Source organism: Erythranthe guttata, chromosome 9, assembly GCF_056151865.1.
Source record: "Erythranthe guttata isolate IM_541 chromosome 9, IM_541, whole genome shotgun sequence".
In the NCBI taxonomy this organism is placed as follows: domain Eukaryota; kingdom Viridiplantae; phylum Streptophyta; class Magnoliopsida; order Lamiales; family Phrymaceae; genus Erythranthe; species Erythranthe guttata.
The window spans coordinates 13,571,429-13,592,655 of record NC_142541.1 but is presented as its reverse complement, the minus strand read 5'-3'; the positions used below and the strand labels follow the sequence as shown (position 1 = coordinate 13,592,655).

The following is a 21,227-nucleotide window of genomic DNA, read 5'->3' as shown; positions in this document are numbered from 1 at the left end:
TATTGAACCAACCTAATGCTTGGGCGGTCAAGGTGGTCTGGAAGACTTTGCAGTATGCCGCATCTGTGAGCCCGTAAAGGTCGACCTTTGCATAGAAGTTATTTATGTGGTCCTGAGGGTCCGCGCTCCCATTAAACTGTGGTAGGTCGGGAATTCGAAACCCGAATGGCAAGACTTCTTCTAAGATGATTAGAATGAAGGGGCTTATTCTTGCTGGACGTGTTCTCATTGGGAGGAGGGGCGCCTCCACCCGACGGCTTCTCGCATTATTGCCGTCGATCCTTGAGCGACGTCGGTCCCTCTCATTGCGTTGAGACATCATGCTCTCCTCTTCGGCTTGATCATGGCTTCCACGGCGGTTTAGACGATGGGGCCTCCTGCCAAGATGGTCGCGCTCGTCCCGATCCCGAGAGCGCGCCCCGCGCCGGCGGTCGCCCCTTCGGGTGGGGTAGCTTGATGAAATGTTGTCCGTCGGTGAACGGTGGCGTACGCTCCTTCGGGGTGCTTGGTCGGGGGATTGGCTAGGTTGTGGTATTCGGCTTTGGGCATTCCTCGCGGAAGTTGAAAAGTTCCGATCGCTCAATGACACTCTCTCATCCCCCGATTCGTACGGTTCTACTATTGGCGAGGGGGGTAGTTTGGAGGGGATATTGATGGGTCATTGGCTGCTGGGCTCGGCATGTCTCCTTGTGCGACGCCTTGTGTTTCTAGGTAGTTTGCTATCACCGCCTTTGCCGCCGCCTTTGCCGCCGTTTGGTCCATTAATGCCTCCAGTTCCTCCGCCGTTATCTGCAGGGCCGGCGGCGCCTCTCCTATTGGATTCGCCCCCGTTGTCCTTGCCATCCGAGGCGGGTCCGGTATCTGGTATGCTTCCCGGGGACGGAGTCCATCCGACCTTCGACCGCCTTCCTCCAGGCCACGTGCTCTAGTCCGCATTCCCACAGACGGCGCCAAAATGATACTGCTTCGATGCTAACGAGTCAGCCCACTTGTCTTGAAGCCCAACGAGCCGGTCTCCAAGTTTGAGAATGTCGGGGGTCATTTGCCACGTGTCGAAGGGGTTGAAAGGTGAGCCCTGCGTGATATCCTACAAAACCAATTAAAACACTAGTGACTCGTCGGGGGTGGACCCGACAATTACACTCCGACGCTCAAGTCAGATATTGGAAGTGATACTTTGCAAAGGCTCAAATATCACCCAAATTAGAGATGGATCAACAAGTGAATCATACCTTATATTTATAGGAGGAATAGACTACTAGTTTGTCGTAAACTTCCGATGTGGGACAATTGTGCTTGAATCTTAGCTCTAAGTAGATTTTCCCTCTAATTGGGCCAAAAACTACTTAGGCCCATCAGTCAAGTAAATTAAAATCTTAGAAAAATATTAATTGGTATCATACATTTTATGTTGCATTTTTCCTTACAAGAAAATCTATGTTTTATCATAAATTTTATGTTGCATTTTTCCTCATAAGAAAATCTATGTTTCAATTTGTTGTTCGTACATTTTTTTTTATTTATTGCATTTTGTCGAACTTTCTTTTGGCCTTCCTTGCATTTTCTGCAAAATTTCAAAAGGATAGAAAAATATTTTGAAAATTTCTATTATATCCAAATTTGGAACAAGAGATTACAAACTAATGTAATTTTCAAAATTTCCGAAATTCCGTGATCCAGAGGTACTCCGACATCGGAATGAATTTTTGCATTATTTTTTGGAATGGAAATTGGAAGGGATAATTACAGTTTTGGTCTCCCAAGTTTGCACGTTTTTCACTTTTGGTCCCCCATTTACCGTCGTCAACAAAATATACATTAATGTTGTCACATTTTAACACATTTAGTCCCTTTGTCTGTTGGACCGTTAAGAAATAACGGTCAATGGTTGAATTATGGTTGAATTTGGGGTTTTTCTTTGAGAAAATTGCAATAAGACCATTGTATTATCAAAATATTCTAAAAACCCCTAAAATTTTATTCAACTATAATTTAACCTCAATTTCATCAATTAACCAATTTTAACCAATGACCCCGATTTTTTAAAATCGGGTAATCCAACGTTAACTTTCTTTTTAACTCGGTTGACTCTTTTTTCGATTGATCTTTTTTTGACGTTGTTGACCGATGTTGAAAGTCGGGTTAACAACGTTGATATTTTTTTTCTTGATTTTTATTTAAATTGTTGAGTAGTGGGAAAAATATAATTTAAAAAAAGTCAAAGATGATAATCGGCGAGAAAAATAATATCATAAAAGAAGTCAAAATAAAAGAAAAAAGGAAAAAGTCAACGCAACTCAATGACAGAAAAATTTTAAGAGAAAAAATAACGGCCGGTGTTAGCCCCAAAAACAGTTGTACTAGTATGGTTATCTCATTTCAAAATTACTCCGCACATGCCTAATTCATCTTCTTCATATTTGTTTGGGAAGAAATTTGGGATGCACTGGCGGTTCCACGACAAAAAAATGAGGGGAAGAAATTATGGCTTTTAGAATTTTTTTTAAATTGTATTTAGGCCCAAGAATTTTAGATAAAAACTTTGTTAGAAGTTTGTAATTTTAATATTACGATACTAGATATTAATGTAGTATTATTATTGTGTTATACAGTAATAATATTGTGTTGATCAGAAAAAAATCACAGGAAAAAGTTCAAAAAAAATCAAGAAAAATAAAAAAACAGTCAACATTGTTAACCGAGAATACAATGTCGGTGAACGGCGTCAAAAAAAGTATTTAGAAAAAAATCAATGCCGAAACAAAAAGTTAAAAAAAATTCAACAGCGGTCAATGGTCAGCGGTAATGGTGGTAAAATTGGGGTCGTTTGTCAAAATTGATTATGATGAAATTGGGGTTAAATTAGGGTTAAATAATATTTTAGGGGTTTTTAGAATATTTTAAAAGAATACAGGGGTCTGAGTGCAATTTTTTAAATGTAAAATCCCAAATTTAGCCCTAATTCAACAGTTGACCGTTACTTCTTGACGGTCAAACAGATAGAGGGAATAAATGTGTTAAAATGTGACAACATTAGTGTGTATTTTGTTGACGGCAGTAAATGGGGGACCAAAAGTAAAAAACGTACAAACTTGGAAAATCACATAAGTTCTGAACACCAATATTGAACAATTTCTGGGACTTTGGGAATTTTTTACTTTTTGAATTGTGCCTGTAGTTGCCCTGCAAATTTGAATTCAAAGATTGTTTTGCTGATCAAACATACAATTAAAGGTTTTCAGAAAAAAATAAAAAGTTGGTGAATGGAAATAAAATTAAGGGAAAAATACAGTTTTCGTTCCTCAAATTTGCATTGATTTTACATTTGGTCACCTATGTTTACAAAAAATACATTCGGTCCCTCATGTTTCAAAAATTCAACACTAGTAGTTTTTTTCGTCAATTTTCTGTTAAAACTAACGGAATCAAGCGTGTGCCTATCAAATTTTAACTGATGGACTAACAATACATTGACGAAAATGACCAAAAGTGTTAAATTATTGAAACACGAGGGACCAAATGTTCAGTACAGACTTGAGAGATGAAAACTATAGTTCTCTCATAAAATTATAGGGATAATTAGTGAAAACCCCCCACATCATTTACATATATTAGGGTGGGTTTAACCCCCTTTTCATAATTAGTGAAACCCCCCCATGTATTAAATTCGAATTTTCATGAATAATTTCATAATTGACATTTACATTTTCACCCTTGTGTAATTAATTTATTTCAACACGTGATTTGAAGAAAATCTTTGAGATCACGATATATCGGCATATTCCATAACCGCCTCATCTCTCTCAAACATCGTGTTAATTTTTGAACCGTTCCAAAGGCGCGTGTTGAGATTCATATCTCGTTCCGTTCAGAGAGTCGGCGAATGTAATTGAAGAAGGCGACTTTCTTTATTTTTATTTTTTGCAACGCAGTTGTGTTTTATTACTGATTTGATGCATCGAATTTGGATTCATATATATGGTGAATCTGATGTAATTGCAGAAAGTGGCTTCTAATTGATTTCATATATGTGAACTGTTGTTTCGTTGTTTGTGCAAACGATAGCGTACGGACTATGAATGAACAGTTATGTTTGTATCCAGGAGTTTTTTTTTTGTGCTGAGTATGTTCAGATTTTATAGTCGTGTTATGCAGATAACACGACTATTTGTTTTGCAGTAACATGTTCGCAATTCGTTTACTATTATAGTTGATTTATTTATAGTCGTTTAATTATAGTCGTTTATGCAATAAGCAATAATAGTTGTTTAATGCATATTCTATATTAACTGTGTTTTCATTTAAATATTATGTTTGTTGTAGATGGATAACAGTGTTAATATATTTGTGAAGTACGGTGGTTTGGTTGCTTTGAAGCGATCTTCTGGACTCACTTTCCAAGCATTGGTTGATTTTGTGTGTTCGAAATGGCAATGTCTGATTGCATCTAGTATAAGCATGACTTATATGATGGCTGATTGTGGAGAATGCATTATCGCGGATGATGAAGATGATACGACCCAACATTATGGAATAGGATAGTTAGATTAGAATTGCAACTTAATTGAGTTATTTTTCCTTACGTATTATTTAGTTGATAGGATTCCTTTTATTTCTTAGTTAGTATTTATCTTTTCATGGTTTTCCTAGGTCATTAGGACTCTATTAGCTTAGTATAAATATAAGCACGTAGGTTTAGGATTAATTATGCAGAATAATAAAACTCTTTTCTTAGTATTTTCTTGCAAATTGCGTAGAAAACACTGTCGATACTTTTGAGATCGCATCAATTGGTATCAAGAGCGAGGTTGCGATAACATCAAAGCTCCGTTACGATCATGGCAACGAACAAAGAGAGATTCGATAGGCTGGAAAACTCCGTACAAGAGATCCAAGCCTCGATGCAGCAGATGCAGCGGTTTCTCGAACGAGGTCATGAACGACAAAATCCATGGGGGAGAAGGAACGGTTCGTCTCAACCATCATCAGGCGATTCGTCGGGCAACGAAAGTGAGGGCAGCCATGCATCTAATGCTTCGATTAGGAGTCGGGCATCAGGACGCGGCGAGCGTGAAAGGCGGCGTACCCAGGTAAAGATGGACTTTCCGAAGTTCGGTGGTGAAGAGCCTCGAGTGTGGCTCAGCCGTGCGAAGCAATTCTTTCTGGCCAATGACCTGCACGGCCACAAGAAAGTGATGCTTGCATCATATCACTTGGAGGGGGATGCCAACCAGTGGTGGCAATGGTTCGAACGTTCGAATCGGGGTCATCGGATCTCGTGGGGGCAATTCGAGAAGGGTATTCTACTGCGCTTTGGCCACGGAGACTACGAAGACCCAAACGAATCGATGTGCCGGCTGAGGCAGAAAGGAGACTTTCGGGAATACTTGGGGGATTTTGAGCGTTTAATGAATTGTCTACCGTATTGGTCGGAAGAGGCGCTCATGGGTGCGTTCATGGCAGGTCTTCAAGAGGAAATAGCAGGCGACGTACGGCTATTCAGACCCAAGGATTTACAAACAGCCATCGAGCTAGCCAAACGAAAAGAGGAACAGCTGCAAGTTGGAAAGAAATCGGGAGGCGGGACGATCCCGATCACGACAATGGCAGCAGGACGAGAATCGGTTAGCTCTGGGACTCGACGACTGACTTGGGATGAGTTGCAACAACGACGTGAGAAAAATTTATGCTATAATTGTGACGAGAAGTTCGTCCGAGGCCACCAATGTAAACGGGCGCAAGCTTTGTTGATTGAAATTGATGGGTCGGGAGTCGAAGGCGACAAAAAAATTGAGGAAGAGCCCCATATTTCCCTTAATGCGTTAGAAGGGGAGGATGGAGTGTCGACGATGCGTTTGACGGGCATGCTTAAGAATAAACCAATTGAGGTATTAATTGACAGTGGTTCGAGTCTCAATTTTATTAACCCGAACTTGGCTAGTCGACTACAGATGCACGCTACTCCAACTAAACCATTCTCAGTTAGAGTGGCGAACGGGGAAAAATTAGAGTGCCGAGATAAATATGAATTGAATGTGATAACATTGCAAGGATACGAGTTCCAGACCAATCTATTTGCTTTACCAATAAATGGGTTGGACGTGGTACTAGGTATGCCTTGGCTCGAGAGTCTTGGACCGATGTGGATTGATTACGGTATGAGAACGATGAAGTTTAAGGACGGCGGTCGAGAATACCACATTCAAGGAAGAACGAGAGGCAAGATTCCTGTGAAGAATTCTTCAAAACTAAATCTTGAGGACAAGATTCGTTTTGAAGGGGAAGGGAATGATACGACCCAACATTATGGAATAGGATAGTTAGATTAGAATTGCAACTTAATTGAGTTATTTTTCCTTACGTATTATTTAGTTGATAGGATTCCTTTTATTTCTTAGTTAGTATTTATCTTTTCATGGTTTTCCTAGGTCATTAGGACTCTATTAGCTTAGTATAAATATAAGCACGTAGGTTTAGGATTAATTATGCAGAATAATAAAACTCTTTTCTTAGTATTTTCTTGCAAATTGCGTAGAAAACACTGTCGATACTTTTGAGATCGCATCAGAAGACTTGGTATCCATGTTTGCATTGTTGCGCGAGTTGTCTTTGGTGCGTATAAATATCGAGGTGAAGGGTGTAGCTGGCATTGTGACTCGACCGAGTCAGCATGTGGATGCACCAATTGGACATGCCGACACTCAGATGACCCTGCCAATGATCGGCTATGACAAAGATGGTGAGGATGCGGAAGATCGTGATTTGGAAAACGTGGCTGCGGCGGTTGAGGGCAAGAAGTTGTTGAGTGCTGATTGGATTTATTTGATAAAAGACGTAGGTCAGGTTTTTGAAGGTGGTGTTGCCGACTGTTGTAGTCGATTTCATTAATCCAACTAGATAATTGATCTTGATAATTTGTAGTTGTTTTAATTGATAAATAGTTGTTTTAATTGAAAAATAGTTGTTTTAACAGAAGAAATATAGCTGTGTTGGTGTTATTCACAGAAATATAGTTGTTTTAACAGAAGAAATATAGCTGTGTTGGTGCTATTCACTGAAATATAGTTGTTTTAACTGAAAATTATACTTGTGTTGGTGTTATTCAGAGAAATATAGTTGTTTTAACTGAAAAATTATAGTTGTGTTGGAGTTAATTACATAAATATACTTGTTTTAACTGAAGAATTAATGATGCTTACATAAAAATTGATCTATATTACATATATTTATCTAATAGGACAATATTCGCTATAACAAAACAAAGTTTAAACATATCTTGAAAATTAAGAAAACGTAAATTTAAATAACAATTGTCAACAACATTAAATAAAATCCATTTTAAGGGTTACAGTGATCAAGCGATGTTAGTGTTTGCGTTTTTGTTCGTCCTGTTGTCCTTGCACTTCCCCCATTCTAGAAGAGTCTTCACAATTTTTATCCACATGTTTGGAGGTAGTCTATTTCGATTTCTTCCTTGATGATTGAATGTTCCTCGAAAATGTTCTTTGGCGTATGAAACGTGCTACTATCATTGTGTACCCTCTGTTAAGACAATATAGATCAACATCATGTGAAAAATAAATGCATATCAAACACGGTGTGCAGAGAATTACTTATTGGTTAATTTACAAAAATATTTACAGAATAGTCTATCTAGGCAGAATAGTCTATTTTTCAGAATTGTTTATGTACATACTAATGAACTGTTTCCAGAATATTTTATTAACACTTAACAAAAACAGTTTAATAATAAATGAGACAACCAAGCAAATAGACTATTTCGAATCACAATGGCATGGAGATTGACCTATTTTAAAAACAAAGTCTATTTGCAAAATAGTCAATTTATATCTACGCAGAATAGTCTATTTACATATTGTCATGTAAAACTACTGCATTATTACCTAAATAGTCTGTTAAGAGTTAACAAAAACAGTTTACTAATAAATCCCACAAATTATAGCAGGAATTCAAGTCATACAAACAAATCCCAGAAATTATAGCAGGAATTCAAAATAATTACCTGCGTCGGTTAGCCGAATGTCGTTCAATGCTTTCGTCCTGCGTTCTCCTGTTCAAAAAACAAAATGTAAAAAAAACACATTTGTAGGCTGTGTTTTTTGATATAATCGAAAAGAGGATATGAGTAAACAAGACTATTTCAGGGGATACTTACTGCTCCCAGGCGTTGCTTTATTTCTCGATTGCGTTGCGTGGGTTTCCATAGCTTCAAGAATTTCACTTTTTTGGGAGTTTCGTCGCTCTTTTATTTTATTTTTTTTTACCCAGGGAATGGAACAGCGTGGTTGTCTCGCAGATTATGGTGGGTGAGTGAGTTTAAGAATTTGGCAGCGATTCAATTTCTCTACCCATAGGTTTTGTCGCCGGCGTAGTTGTTTAGCAGAATTAGGTTTTGCAGTGGGAGTTATGGAAAGATTAGGAAGAGCGAGATTTGGGGAAAAAATCTCACACGTTTCAGCAACTTATTTTCCAGATTTTTAGTGATTTTTTATTACACATAACGTGGCTCCAAAAAGGCTATTGTCGAGATTAATTAAAATAGTGGGTTTCCTAACAATATTGAAAATATGGCTGGATCCCCCATTATTAAAAAAACACTAGAGGGGGTTATGACTAATAGTCCCTAAATTCCCAAAATTATATTTGAAAGTTGAGGATGTTTGTCAATCTCTTGAAAAATGAGCTTTTTAAGCCGTCAATTTATAAATTAATGTGTTTGCAAAACAATTTTTGGCTTATTTTTTAGAAATATTTTCAATTTCTTGATAAATGGGAATTAGATAAAAGTAACAAGGACACATATGTTCAATGATGTTTTAAGTCCAAAAAGAACTGCAGCAGAAACACTTTCAACTCAAAAAAAAAGATATTTGTGAAAGAAGAATTTCATTGATATAACAAGAAACAGCCAAAAAAGCATGTCCGAAATTTGGATTCCTCGTTGTCGTTTACCATAGAATACTTGTTTTTTAATAAGGGAGAACCAAAGAGAGGACAACCTATTTTTCCACTTCAAATAATACTTTACAACAATATAGCAGCTCCCATAAAAATAAGAAAACGAACCAAATCTTTGAAATCTACCCCATAAAAAGATACAAACCGAATACTACATAAGTTTGGTCTCATTCGTCCACTAGGAATTTAGATCCCGAATCGAAGACGAACAAAAAGATTCCACACGTAAGGATGTAGCCGGAACTCAAATTTCCATTACAACGGTTCAGGCCTTTATACGGATCACGAACGAACCTGCCAGTACATGAAACGAGAAAATAATTTTATTATAGCCATTTCGGAAAAAAATATCATACATTTACTTTCATTTTATTGAATAACCGGGCTCCAAACATCTAAAAATCTGACTACTGTATTCAATAGGTTTCAATTTCAAAAAAAAATTAATATGTTTACGAAATGGATATTACCTTATTGGTAATTGCTGCATAAATAATTTATTGGGCAAATTGTGGTCAGCCCCCTGAGGTAATCTCAAATTTACGAAAAAAACCCCTCATATTTGAAAATATACAACCACCCCCCTCAACTATGTATTCTCTTACAAAAAAACCCCTCCTTCATTAGGTAAATTTGACACCGTAAGGGTGGACGTGTAAGACAATACATAGTTGAGGGGGTGGTTGTAATTACCCAAACATAAGGGGTTCTTTTTGTAATTTGAGCATATCTCATAGGGGTGATCGTATTTTGCCCTTAATTTATTCTACTGTTTTGTCGGCATCAGTAATTTATAAGTAAAAGAAATAGACTCACATGCTGGGAGGTTGGATATATCTGCAGAAACGGCACATGGTATTCCCAAGTTCGAAAGTGCTCCCCTTATAATTCCACACGGAAAATAAAGATGCAGTCCGATAGCTTGTGCTGCTTTGTTTTCTGCCATAGCTGAAGGATCTTGAATAGAACCGGAAGTCTCCACTGACGGATCGCCGGACATATGTGCTAGCCAACGAAACCGATTATCTTGCAACACAAAAGTAACCTATAAAAAAAACATAACACTAAGTCATAAAAAAAAATCTCATTATATTAATTTGTAATTTTTTTTTAAATACATACTCGATGATTTGTCTTTAAGTTGTCGATCTGCTTCTTGAAGAGTTCAGACCAGAAGTCTTTGCAGATAAATTTGATTGCCTCCAGGTGATCGGTGAACCTTGGCCGATCCATTGTGTACCTGACAGAAAAGTAATGTCGAAATTGATTTCTCATGAGATTTTTTTTTAATTTTTCGTAAATTTGACACAACCATCTAGGATGAAGAGCCACAGTGGGAAATGACGAAATGAAATAAGATACTTACTCAGCCGAATGTAAGTTATGATCTCAACCCGACTCGCAATGGGCTGATATAAGACTCAATTATAGACTACGGCCTTGTTTGGTTGCCAAGATAAAACTAAATAATCTAATGAAACCCAATTTTTTTATTGGACCTTGGAAGGTCGAACAAAAAACATGCCTAGAAGACAAGATAAACCATGATAACGGGTCGACCCGGCAAGTTATTGGGGATACCAAACATTAAACAAAGTCCAATGATTTAGTTAATCATGGCTAATCTCCCCAACCAAACAAGGCCTACTAATTCTATCCAAAATTAAAAACCGCTGTCAATGTGTGTGTGTGTGTGTGTGTGTGTGGTAGGATAAATACACTAATGGTCATCTTCAACGGGACTTGTTGTTTGGTTATGATCCCCGTACACCCCGTTCATCCTCGACCCATATAAAAACTTCAAAAGCTCAACTTATTAAGCTACAAGCTATCTGCATAGAGCTCAAATTTATTCTGATCGTATTTGCAAACGTTTAATATAGGACTTAATATTGCGTAAATAGTTTGATATAAAGTAGCTACCTGAAATACAAAGGTGCGTGCAGTGCCTCTAAGAATTTGCTCCGCTTGGTACTTAATATGTTATTTACTTTCGGAAGGTAGGAAATAGTGAATCTGCTGCGCTTGGTACTTAATTGGAGAAGCTTTATCCGGTTAAGTGTCAATTTGATGCCTCAGTGTAGCCACTATAAGCTTACTTGCTAAAGTTTACATTGCTAATTCTGGCCAGGCTAAGGTGGCGTTTGCAAAAGCTTATTTAAAAGCAGAAGTTAGTGATTGCGAGTTAAGTTGGAATTAAGTGCTTATTACTAGAAGTGGGGGGTGTTTGCAAATTAGCTGGAAAATCAACAAAAATACAAAAAACAGGTACGTAGGTGCTTTTAATAATTATAGCTTAACGCAGCTTATTTTAAGAGAAGCAAACGCAAAAGTTTGTTTTGCAAACACCTAAAAACAGGTTAAGTGCAGAAAAAAGCTCATAATCTATTTCTAAAAGCATTTGCAAACACCACCTAAGAAATTCAACTAGCTTAAGCTTACTCTTAAGCGATCAATAGGTAGCAAATCAACTCATTTTGATCTGAAATCAAGATTTACATTATATACAAAAAAATTGAGAAGAATTCATTTTGTTAGAAAAATACCAAACGCACCCTTAAATTAACTTCATTTCTGCATCCTCTAGTTTCATATATTCCGAATAACTATACAGCAAGAATTTCATACATTACACTTCACTATTAAGACCATAACAGTAGTAAGTAGTAAAAACTTACAGTGGTCAGCATCTACCAGGGCCCTGAATCAGCAAGGTCGTTCTGACTTTTGAGGGACAGTGTTGAATCAGCCGTCCAAAACTCCTCCTCATCTTCGCTTTCATCGTCATCAACATCAACATCATCTTCAGAACTAGCATCGTCTACCTGGAATAAATCATCTAATCCATCTTCGCAGTCATCACAATACTCGTCATCTAATTGATGCTCAAAAATTTGGTTGACATATTCACCGTTGATCCTCTCTCTTCGCAACCTCTTCCCTTCTCTAACTAGTTCCATCAGCTCATCTTTTATCAAAGATATTGCATCCTTGTCCACAAGTCCACCCTTGTCGTTGTATCCCTCCACCAGAAACACAGAGTCCCTTTCCCCTTTCAAGCTCACATAGAACATCTCAGGGTGCCTCACCAACATTCCTCTCAGCTTGTTTGGCAACCCAAACTCCTTCCTAAAATGCGTCAAATGGTCCACCAAAGTTCTCTTCTCCACCGTCATCCCCAAAACCTCCCTCACCACACCACAAGCTCTCTTCTCAGCCTCAATCGACACTTTCACCAAATCATCCACATTCGTATTGTATGGGCACACATCTGGGACTTCCCTGAACTTTATGAGATACTCATGATGGTGCCTCTTTATATTTAAACCCTTACGCAGTCTTAGGTGTTTGAACTTCGGTGGCCTGTCCACTATCAGTCCATGAGATTTATCTACATCGCGTAATTGTAAGGCCTTAGCCAAATCCGAATCCCACGTGACGAGCTGAAGAGCACGTCCGTAAGAAGTGTCGACAACTTTAAATTTATCCGGATGATCATTGCAAAGGCGGGAGCGGAAGTTAACAGGAAGGCCAAGATCAGGACCCAGATGCACGAGCTTGGACAACAAAAGCCTGTGATACGGGGAGGCAAGCATCAAGAGCTTTTGGAGTTTTGCAGCCAATGAAACGGACATACATTTCTTGAGATCGCTTTCCTTTTTGGCAAGGGATGCAGCAGCTGGTGTGAGACGGACACAGAGTTGAGTAAGCGATCCAGTGGCGTGGAAGGGTGTCGGAGGGGTTGGAATAGTGAAGAGCTCGAAAATAGTGGGGTAACGACGGATCATTAGTAAGATAGAGCGGGGTTTGTGTAAGGATAAGTAAGAGCGGCATTTGTAGAGAACTTGAATGTGCATGAAGTGTTGTGGCTTGGAAAGCAGGAGAGTTTTGAGCTTCTGTACAAAGCGTATATTGTTTTGTTTCACAACATGCTTATCTAATCTCCGATCACGGACAATTTTGTGAGGAGATGAAGAAGAGCACGTAATTACAGCAGGACGTGAAAATGTCCCGCGTTTTCTTGTGATACTAACAATGTGTTTGGGCAGAGGACGGAGAAAACGGGATTGAAGCAAAACAGGTGATACAGCAATATGGGATGGAGTGGAAATGAGGGGAGCTAATGCTATTGACATTTAATCAAACAACTGGTGTGCAAGCAGGAGAGACCCTCGAACTAAGAATTCTTCGAATTAACAAATGAAGCAAGCCAGCATAAAATATTATGGATCATCAAATAATTTGATATTTGATGGCAAATTCAAAAATTAAACAAAGAATACAAGAGTAGAAGGTACTGAGATAATCTCGATGCCATACGGAACTGTTGTTGTTGATGATGATGATGATGATAATGATGAGCCCTTAGTAGAAGTAGTTGGGATATTCTCTGCCGGAGGGTGCTGTTGAACTTGTGGTTGGGGAGCCGCAGTTTATAGAAATGTGGTCGCCGAAGAGGCCAACAGCTGTAGATGCAAACAAGAGCAAGTAGACAATTATTTTTAGATGAAGACGGTGATTCTCCGAATTATTAAACCTTAATAATAATATAATAATGAAATGCTATTTGCGGTTTAAAAATTGCTATTTGCGGTTCTTAACAAAAAACCCTTATCTCTCTAAAACCCCAAAACCTCCCAAAAAAACCCAAAAAACCCCCAATTTTAAAAAAAATTGATTTAAGGGCGTGCACTGCATCAATGGGCGCCCGAGTTGGGCGTCCAGTGCAATTTTTTTTATTTTTTTTTTAATGAATTTTTTTATGTTTTTTTCAGGACAATACGTTTTCTAGGTTATTCATTTATGTTAACGTAAATAGCACATACACACATAATACATAAAATTCAAATCCACATACTCCATTCCAAAGAACTATAAAGAAATCGTATCAACTTTGCAATCTAATCGGATCAAGGTTTCAAAACCATTTACAATTATACCTTAATAATCAACTCCAAATTAATTAAACGAACCTATACTCTTATCGGTCCTAAATCAATCGAGAGGTATCCTTAGATAGAATTATGTCCTCTAAATAGCGTCCTAGCAACTCATTTCATTCATAATACTCTATCATAGAAAATCTGGCAGCCTTGATACTTCAACTTTGAAAATTCATATCTTTTAAACCGTACATACAATCCTTATGAAATTATCACACAACGTTCACATATGAGTGAATTATATCATATTAAAACAATTCAGTAAAATACATATCCATGGGAGAGGAATAATTAATTTAGTACAGCAACACGAGCAGAATTTCAGAACAGAGCATTCCACTTTAAAAATACCAAATAAATCATTCTTTCAACCAAACACCATGAAATTTAGCTGAGAATCAGTTTTATAAGTGTATAATCATATCCAGTTAGAATCGCATGAATCAAAACAAGATAAAATCTAATTTAACACATAATTCATAGATGACTCAGAAATCGTGCAGTTTCGGAAAACGGTTCATAACTGGATCAATATAATTCCGATTTACGCATACCATGTATCAAAACGAAGCTAACAGAAACATCTACACGCACGATTAATTTCATAATTTTCAGAAAATAAATCATCGATGAAACATGCACTGGAAGCTGAGGCTACGAATCTGAAATTCGAACTCTTGACCTAAATCCCTAAATCCGATTCCTAAGCATATTAATCAATTAAAACACAGAAACATCATCTTATTATTTATCATTGATTCAGTAAAGACTAAAGTCCTTACCTCTTTGAAGAAAATCGAATACAAGGAAATTTGATATGAAACTTGGGGCTTTTGGAGCTGAACTTGGAAGTTATGGAGTATCCGATCCTCTTGATCTTGCACCCATTAATTAGATATGAAACTTCCCAGAGAAAGAAGGGGAAATTTGATGAGTTCTCGTTGCGTCTTAGGGGATTCTGCAGCCGTGAAAGACGAGGAAGGGAAGAAAGAGGTAAATGGGGGATAATTACAGTTTTGGTCCCCCAAGTTTACACGTTTTTCACTTTTGGTCCCCCATATACCGCCGTCAACAAAATACACACTAATGTTGTCACATTTTAACACATTTACTCCCTCAGTCTGGTTGACCGTCAAGAAGTAATGGTCAACGGTTGAATTTTGGGTTTTTCTTTGAGAAAATTGCAATAAGATCCCTATATTCTTTCAAAATATTCTAAAAACCCCTAAATTTTTATCGAACCATAATTTAACCCCAATTTCATCAATTAATTAATTATAACCAATGACCCCTATTTTTCAAAATTGGGTAATCCGACGTTGGCTTTCTTTTTAAATCGGTTGACTCTTTTTTCGATCGATCTTTTTTTGCCGTTGTAAACCGATGTTGAATGTTGGGTTAACAACGTTGACATTTTTTCTTGACTTTTATTTTATTTTTATTTAAATTTTTGAGTAATGGGAAAAATATAATTTAAAAAAAAAAGTCAAAGCTGATAATCGGCAAGAAAATAATAACATAAAAAAAAGTCAAAATAAAAAAAAAAAAAAAAAAAAAAGGAAAAACTCAACGCATCTCAATGATAGAAAAATTTTAAGACAAAAAAAAAAGATAAAAATTAAAAGCCGGTGTTTGCCCCAAAAACCGTTGTACTGGGGTGGTTATTTCATTTCCAAATTACTCCGCACATGCCTAATTCATCTTCTTCATATTTTTTTGGGAAGAAATTTGGGATGCACTGGCGGTTCCACGAAAAAAAAATGAGGGGAAGAAATCATTGATTTTAGAAAAAAATTTAAATTGTATTTAGGCCCTAGAATTTTAGATAAAAACTTTGTTAGAAATTTGTAAATATTGCAATACTAGATATTATTAAGGGGAAAGTACAGTTTGCACCCCTGGACTATAGGGGTTGTCACAAACACCCCCTTGAACTACGAAACGTAACGAAATGGCCCCTGCTGTTTTCAGTCAACTGTCAAAAACTTAACACCGTTAGTATATGTGTGCATTTACCGTTTTGTCCTTAAAATATATTTGCATTATCGGGTTGTACCTTTGAGTACAACCCTAGTAAGCACACCTTCTTCCAAATCAAATATTGAGCAGAAGAAACCCACTGCCACCACCGCACCCACTTCTATGTGAATCTCTTCTTTGATGGTCCCAACGTCAAGCTCTTCTTTAATCTCACCACTTTCGCCTCTGTTTCTACAACCTCAAAGTTCCCCGTTGCGTCGTCTTCCTCAATTCAAAATCCCAAATTTCCAACTAAATCAGCCGAATCGGAAAGCAATAGAAGCCTGCGCGAATAGGAGCATGGTTCGTGTCTGGGCTAAGCGGAGACAGAGAGAGAGAACAAAATGTTAGGGACTGCGACAGGGATATAACCAAATGGCGCCATAAAATGTTCGATTTTTTCATGGCAACGGGATCTCATTAATTTTTTTGTTGGGTTGTTTGATATATCTTTACTATAACTTGTGTTTTTTTGTTGAAATATTCTGAGATTACTACATAATTGGGATTGCGGGGATGCTTGAGAATCCTTGCAAGAAACTGAAATTTGGGGACTTTTTAATGGAACCTTTCATCGGGAAAATTGCATATCCAAATTGTAGGATTGAAGAATTGATGTGTTGTTCTTATTCTTTAATTTATGTAAGCATTTACTGGATTGAGGAAAGTTTTATGATGGTTCTGGTGAGAAGAGAGAGTTTGCAGACCCTGTTCTAGAGAGTATGGCATTTGCAGATGTTTCCTTTTTTTTTTTTTTTTTTTTAATGATATTGCATAATACTTTTTTTTTGGTATTCTGATAGTTTTAAAAACTAAAATATTATTAACCAATTAGTAATATATATATATATATATATATACACACACGACATATTGAGGGGTAAAAACGACAAACAATAAAAAAATCACTTATAATTGAGAAAGTCAACATGCCACGTCATCATCAACTAAACGGAGGGGCTATTTTGTTACGTTTCGTAGTTTAAGGGGGTGTTTGTGACAAGCCCCATAGTTCAGGGGTACAAACTGTACTTTCCCCTATTATTAATATAGTATTATTATTGTGTTATACAGTAATAATATTTATTGTGTTGATCAGAAAAAAAAAGTCACTGGAAAAAGTTCAAAATTTATGCTTCTCACGTCCTGCAAGTGAACAATATGTTGCTATCTGTGCCCCTTGCCCGTTCATTGATGTGCAAATTTATGCTTTTACCATCACACCCCGGATCTAATTATACTCCCTCCGTGCCTTTATAATTGTCGTTTTTAGCTTGTGCACAAGGATTAAGGATCTCAATAAATGTTGCTTAATTTTAGAAAAATGTATGTTCTTATACTAAAATGCCCTTACCAATAATTAATGTGAGAGAGTTTTGGAGATAGTTAATAAGGGTAATATTGATAATTATGCAATTAATGCAGTATTGGAAATGTAAAGTGACAGATAATATGGAACAAAAATAATTTTAAAAAGAGACAGTTATTGTGGAACAGAGGGAGTAGATTGTTGAGGGTGCTGAAAATAGTTGATAAACATTCATATTCTGGCTATCATGCGTCAGATTCCATAGAAGCCATTCTTCAGCTAGTTAACTCGAGGTTCCTTGCCATTGGAGCTGATTGGCAGAATTTCAGATTTCTTTCTTCGGTGTATCATCTTTGGAATCTACAAACTTTAATCATTAAGGATATGTTTTACGCTGTTGCACCATCCGAAATTTGGAAGATGACTGATAAGTGTTCGTTTTGCACGATTTTTGCTTATCGAATCCTCGAGTTTTGGTCTTTGATCGTCCGAGTTTCGGCTTTATTTGTATATATTATTGCATTTCTTGTTTTATTGCTATTTTAGGTTTTGTTAGCTATTTTTGCCGAGTCGAAGCCATTTGAAAGCGAAACCGAATTTTCAAGCCATTTTTGGGGCCAAGAAGACCCAGATCGCGATACAGGAACTGCGTATCGCGATCTGGGGGTTGTCACAGATAGAGAAAAACTTCAAGACCCAGATCGCGATCTGACATCCTGGATCGCGATCTGGGGGTGTTCACAGTGCAAAATTATCGAAGACCCAGATCGCGATCTGGGAAGTCTCACAGTGCAGAATTGCGGAAGACCCAGATCGCGATCCAAAAACCCAGATCGCGATCTGGCATGGCGGTGGGCAGTTCCCGAGGCGCCAGATCGCGATCCAGAAAACCCAGATCGCGATCTGGGCACGAATTTTGAGAGAAGATATTTTGCTTTTCCATTTTTACTATAAATAGGAAAGGCCCTTTTCATTCTTCTTCCTTCTTGGATTTTCTTCGGTTTTTCGACAAGTTCTTCGCGGGAATCTTCAACGAGGGTTTCGACTTGGGTTTTTCTTACGCGATTTCTTTACGTTTTGTTCTCCATTTCTTGTGTACATTCTTTTGACTCCATGTTTGTTATGAACTAAGAACATTTTCTTCTAGGGTGATGAAGCCTTGTATATATTGATTTTGATCTTCATTTCTGTTATCTATTTGTCGTGTTTTGATTTCGTTTATGTTTTCCTGTATTAAATGCTTCTGAGTGTTTGATTAGCTCTCGGATTGATATTAAATAGGAATGAACTTGAGAGAGGATTTCTTGTTTGAAGTTAGGAAAACATAGCTCGGGGTGTGGAAACGGAGACGTGATGCACTTCGGGTAGCCCTTAAGGACTTGGCCTAAATGCTCTCTTAATAGCAGGTTCTGAACGGAGACGTCGGACCTGTGGATAGACTCTAACTACACTGGAGACGGGGGTTAGAGTACTTTAGCGTCTGGGTTAACGAATAGGAATGTGATTTTAGATAACGGATTTGTAAATCATTGTTGATTATACATAGGTGGATTTTGCCCTAGAAGCCCCTTTTAAATCGAAGTCCCCCGTGTTGAGTTGTCGCTGCTTTATTTACGTACATTCTACATTTGCATGTTTATGTTCTTGCATGTTTTTATATTATTGTTTATCACTATTCCAAATATTTATGATCGGTTAGATAATATTACGATAATATAATTACACTACTCAGCATGTGAATCTACAAGGTCCCTGTGGATCGATATCCGGAACCACTGTTCTGCAAAATGCGATACTGTATACTTGCGGTAATTTATACGTGAGGAAAACGCGTATCAATGACTCAACTAAGGCACATCGTGTTCGGTCTACTTGATCTACCTGATCCTCCTCTTGGTGGTGATGACGACTTTGTCTTGGGGAATCTACAGACGCTCTTGAAAATAAGAAATTTCAAATGTGGAGAAGAGGTAGTTAAGAGAATCCCCAACGTCAAGAAATTACAAATATGTTATCTTGAGGAATTTGAGGGATGTTCAAGTTACTCTCTCAACAATCTTGTCCGTCTACATAAACTCGAATCCTTTAGCTGCTTCTTTTATTCCCAAAAGAAACCACACCGGAATGATTTGCTGCGGAACTTGATCCTCCCGAATTCCATCAAGAAGTTGGCTCTGAGGGGGACCAATCTATACTGGGAAGACATGAAGACAAAGATAGGTTTGTTACCCAATCTTCAAGTCCTCAAACTGCCATATAATTCCTTTGTAGGACCCGAGTGGGAAACCGTTGAAGGGCAATTCTGCAACCTTAGATTCTTGCAAATCTACACGTGTAGTGGTCTGGAATGGTGGACGACGACAGACAGCTCCCACTTTCCACGCCTTGAGCATCTTGTTCTCTGTAACATGGATAAGTTGAACGAGATGCCGTCGTGTATTGGAGAAATACCAACGCTTCAATCCATTGAGTTGAAAAATTGTAGCGACTCAACTATCATCTCTACTAGTAGAATATTGGAGGAACAAGAGGAACTCGGCAATGTAGGCCTTCGAGTTCGAGTTATCTTATTCAATCAAGAACACTTGGAGAGCTTGGCTAGTCCCAATTTTCAAATTGAAGAATCTCGGTAAGAACTAGTCTCCATTGATTAACACATCAAGCTTCTTTTATTGCTTTGATAAATCATGAAAGGATATAGTATTTCTCTTCCTAGTTTTGTGAATAATAATTTGGGTAAATTACAACCACCCTCCTGAGGTATGGTAAAATTACGAAACCCCCCCTTTTGTTTGGGTAATTACATCAACCCCTCAACTATAAATTTTCTTACACGTCCACCCTTGCGGTTTCAAATTTAGTGGAATCTTCTTGATTATATGGAATATTATCACTTTTGTACCCGTTTTATCCCATTCAAGCTCCACATTTTGAACCAAGATGATCATAAGATGCGTTTTTTGACTTGTATATATCAGATTGTGGTGCATCAGAAACTGTATTTTTACACAAAACGAGTATAAACTAGAGCACATTCCACGGAATCTAGATGATTATGTTGAATTTGACACCATAAGGGTGGAGGTGTAAGAAGATTCATAGTTGAGGGATAGATGTAATTATCCAAACAAGAGAGGGTTTTTCGTAATTTGATCATACCTCAGGGGTGGTTGTAATTTACCCTCATAATTTTGTCATTTCAATTTGATAACATGGGGTACCACCTTACAGCAGTACACACTGAGTGAACCTACATGCGGAACATAAATCGGAGAATGGAGGTCCGGGAGCTGATCGCCTGTCGAGTTATCGAGCTCAGATTGACAATTTAATCGATTCAATTGTTGTTACAATTCGGTCCGAACCCGATCGGTGAATAAAGTTCCTTTTTTTCTCTTCTCTTATATAAATATAAAATCATATAAACCCGTATTTCCGAGATCTAAATAATCATCATTTGAAATAAAATACATGCATAAATTGGTGTATGAGAGAGGTCATGAGAGATCTATCTCCGATGTGAAGGAAGAGTGAAAATCGGAACTGAATTTTCAAATTCCACCAATTCCAATCCAAAAAGTTTCAATTTTCAAACAGGAATTAGAATTATTATTTTACTTTCACAAAATAATAATTTATAATTGTTTCCAAAATGCTAGTTTTGATCCGATCCATCGATTTCCACCCTTGTCTTGCGATAAAATGGCAAGTTTTCATAGCAATTATTGTCAGCTGATTTATGTACCGTTTGATAGCAATAAAATGCAAATTTTCATTTTGATTTTGAATTAAAAAAAAAAAATCAGTTTGATTTTGTTTTGAAACATGATTGAAATTATTTTTCAATTCCGAAAGAATTAGAAAACTTATCAAAAGTGCTAATTTTGATCTTAATTAATGGTTCGATCTCCACCTCTAGTTATACCCCGTGTTGGTTACGAATGCCCCCGTATGGGACTACGGAGTTTATTGCATTA

At 37.4% G+C, this 21,227-nt stretch overlaps 3 protein-coding genes and 1 long non-coding RNA gene across 4 annotated transcripts; 1 reads left to right on the top strand and 3 right to left on the bottom strand.

Annotated features, from left to right (window-relative positions):
• Positions 1–7,251: 7,251 nt before the first annotated feature.
• On the bottom strand, positions 7,252–8,474 carry LOC148768162 (uncharacterized). Its single transcript, XR_016033475.1, has 3 exons — positions 8,177–8,474; positions 8,024–8,071; positions 7,252–7,542 (listed from the first exon to the last, which is right to left on the bottom strand). It is a non-coding gene; the product is annotated as an uncharacterized LOC148768162 (long non-coding RNA).
• Positions 8,475–8,940: 466 nt separating this feature from the next.
• LOC148768161 (uncharacterized) lies at positions 8,941–11,631 on the bottom strand. The gene is made up of 5 exons (XM_088822789.1): positions 11,613–11,631; positions 10,903–11,053; positions 10,102–10,219; positions 9,796–10,024; positions 8,941–9,273 (listed from the first exon to the last, which is right to left on the bottom strand). The coding sequence occupies exons 1-5, from the start codon at positions 11,629–11,631 to the stop codon at positions 9,245–9,247; spliced, it is 546 nt and encodes a 181-aa protein (XP_088678915.1). The 3' UTR covers positions 8,941–9,244.
• On the bottom strand, positions 11,520–13,292 carry LOC148768160 (protein WHAT'S THIS FACTOR 1, chloroplastic-like). Its single transcript, XM_088822953.1, has one exon. The coding sequence runs from the start codon at positions 13,113–13,115 to the stop codon at positions 11,670–11,672; it is 1,446 nt and encodes a 481-aa protein (XP_088679079.1). The 5' UTR covers positions 13,116–13,292; the 3' UTR covers positions 11,520–11,669.
• A 5,796-nt stretch (positions 13,293–19,088) lies between these two features.
• Positions 19,089–20,651, top strand: LOC105975403 (putative late blight resistance protein homolog R1B-23). Its single transcript, XM_088822788.1, has 2 exons — positions 19,089–19,879; positions 20,482–20,651. Exons 1-2 carry the CDS (start codon positions 19,089–19,091, stop codon positions 20,492–20,494), a joined length of 804 nt encoding a protein of 267 aa, XP_088678914.1. The 3' UTR covers positions 20,495–20,651.
• Positions 20,652–21,227: the final 576 nt, after the last annotated feature.